Source organism: Cyprinodon variegatus, unplaced genomic scaffold (assembly GCF_000732505.1).
Source record: "Cyprinodon variegatus isolate N-32 unplaced genomic scaffold, C_variegatus-1.0 Scaffold2493, whole genome shotgun sequence".
NCBI classification, from domain to species: Eukaryota; Metazoa; Chordata; class Actinopteri; order Cyprinodontiformes; family Cyprinodontidae; genus Cyprinodon; species Cyprinodon variegatus.
Genome location: NW_015152946.1, coordinates 1 through 1347, shown reverse-complemented (window position 1 = coordinate 1347; position 1347 = coordinate 1). Strand labels below are relative to the sequence as shown.

The window sequence follows — 1347 nt, the reverse complement described above, 5'->3', positions numbered from 1 at the left end:
TCAGCTGGTTCCTCCTCAGCTGGTTCCTCCTGCAGTGAGATTTACGGGGAAGTCCTGCTGAATCACAAGGAGATTCAAAGGTTGTTCACAGAGAACCGTTTGGCATTAGGCCCTGATGTTGAGGGTCACCTGGGCTTTTATTGTGAAATGCTGACAGGAAATGACATGGGGTTGCCAGGGGTAACGGCAGGTCCAAAGCAGAGGGTCACTAAACATTAAACAATCATTCCAGCCAGTAAATGAAGTCACTGTTCTATTCAGGAATGACTGTGATGCAATAAGTTGATATCAGGAAACCAGCTCAGCGCTAAGGTCTGCTGGGATGATGATGTCATCGGCTGTAATTAAAATGTGACCTAAAGAATAATATCTCTGAAACAGCAGATCTTATTTATTGAATCTTTAGTAATGCCCATTTTAAAGAAGCCCTGCCCCCTCAGTCCATCTGCTGTCTTATTCACCTCAGAGGAGTGTCAGCTTCACACAGCTGATGATGCGTTCCAGGTGTGATCTGAATGCAGGGCGGTCTGCTGGAGGAAGCCGCCACAGACACGGCGTCCGGCTCTGACCCTGCCTGTTTCTGTGTCCCTATAGGTTCACCGCTCGCATCACGGAGCTGATGACCGTCCTAAAGGAGCTGAATGCTGGCAAATATGAACGCACCATGGTGTCCCAGCATGAGAGGGGTACGTTCACAACCACAGCTCTGACATCAGCTGTGAGCATGAAGCTGAATGGTGTTTTATTGTTCCACCTAGAAGCAGAGAGTCCAGAGAAAAGCCTGCTGGTTCCTGGAAGTGGACAGGTTATCAACAGAGACAACATCATCAAGTACGTCCCCCTTCTCACTGGGTACCAGCGCAGCTCTCTCTGCTAGACTCATCTTTGCTTTTCTTTGGTCCTACAGGTTTGACCACACTCCACTGGCCACGCCCAATGGTGACCTGCTGATCAGAGACCTCTCCTTTGAGGTGAGGGTGTTACCTGTGGGGGGCTGTGGCCTAGCTGAGACTTTATGGACCGAGCTGATCCCATTCATGCCTGTAGAACGTCTGTGGAATGATGTCTCCTCTCTTCTGTGTGTTTTCAAGGTGAGGTCCGGAACCAATGTTCTGGTTTGTGGACCCAACGGCTGCGGAAAGAGCTCCTTGTTCCGAGTGCTTGGAGAGGTGAGAGTGTTTGGATTCAGTAACGCAGCCTGCTTCCTTCTGCTGTAGGCTGGCCTGGTCCTGACCTGGTCCTGACCTGGTTCTGACCTGGTTCTGACCTGGTCCTGACCTGGTCCTGACCTGGTTCTGACCTGGTTCTGACCTGGTTCTGACCTGGTTCTGACCTGGTTCTGACCTG

The 1347-nt window shown here is 50.8% G+C and overlaps 1 protein-coding gene across 1 annotated transcript in view; it reads left to right on the top strand.

Annotated features, from left to right (window-relative positions):
- Positions 1-1213, top strand: part of LOC107080916 — a gene marked incomplete at its 3' end in the record, with an annotated part of 23861 nt that extends 22648 nt beyond the window's left edge. The window contains exons 13-16 of the mRNA XM_015369128.1: positions 595-686; positions 759-831; positions 908-971; positions 1092-1213. Of these exons, the coding sequence (XP_015224614.1) occupies positions 595-686; positions 759-831; positions 908-971; positions 1092-1213 (351 nt within the window). The remainder of the gene's footprint in view (positions 1-594; positions 687-758; positions 832-907; positions 972-1091) is intronic.
- Between the last annotated feature and the right edge of the window lie 134 nt (positions 1214-1347).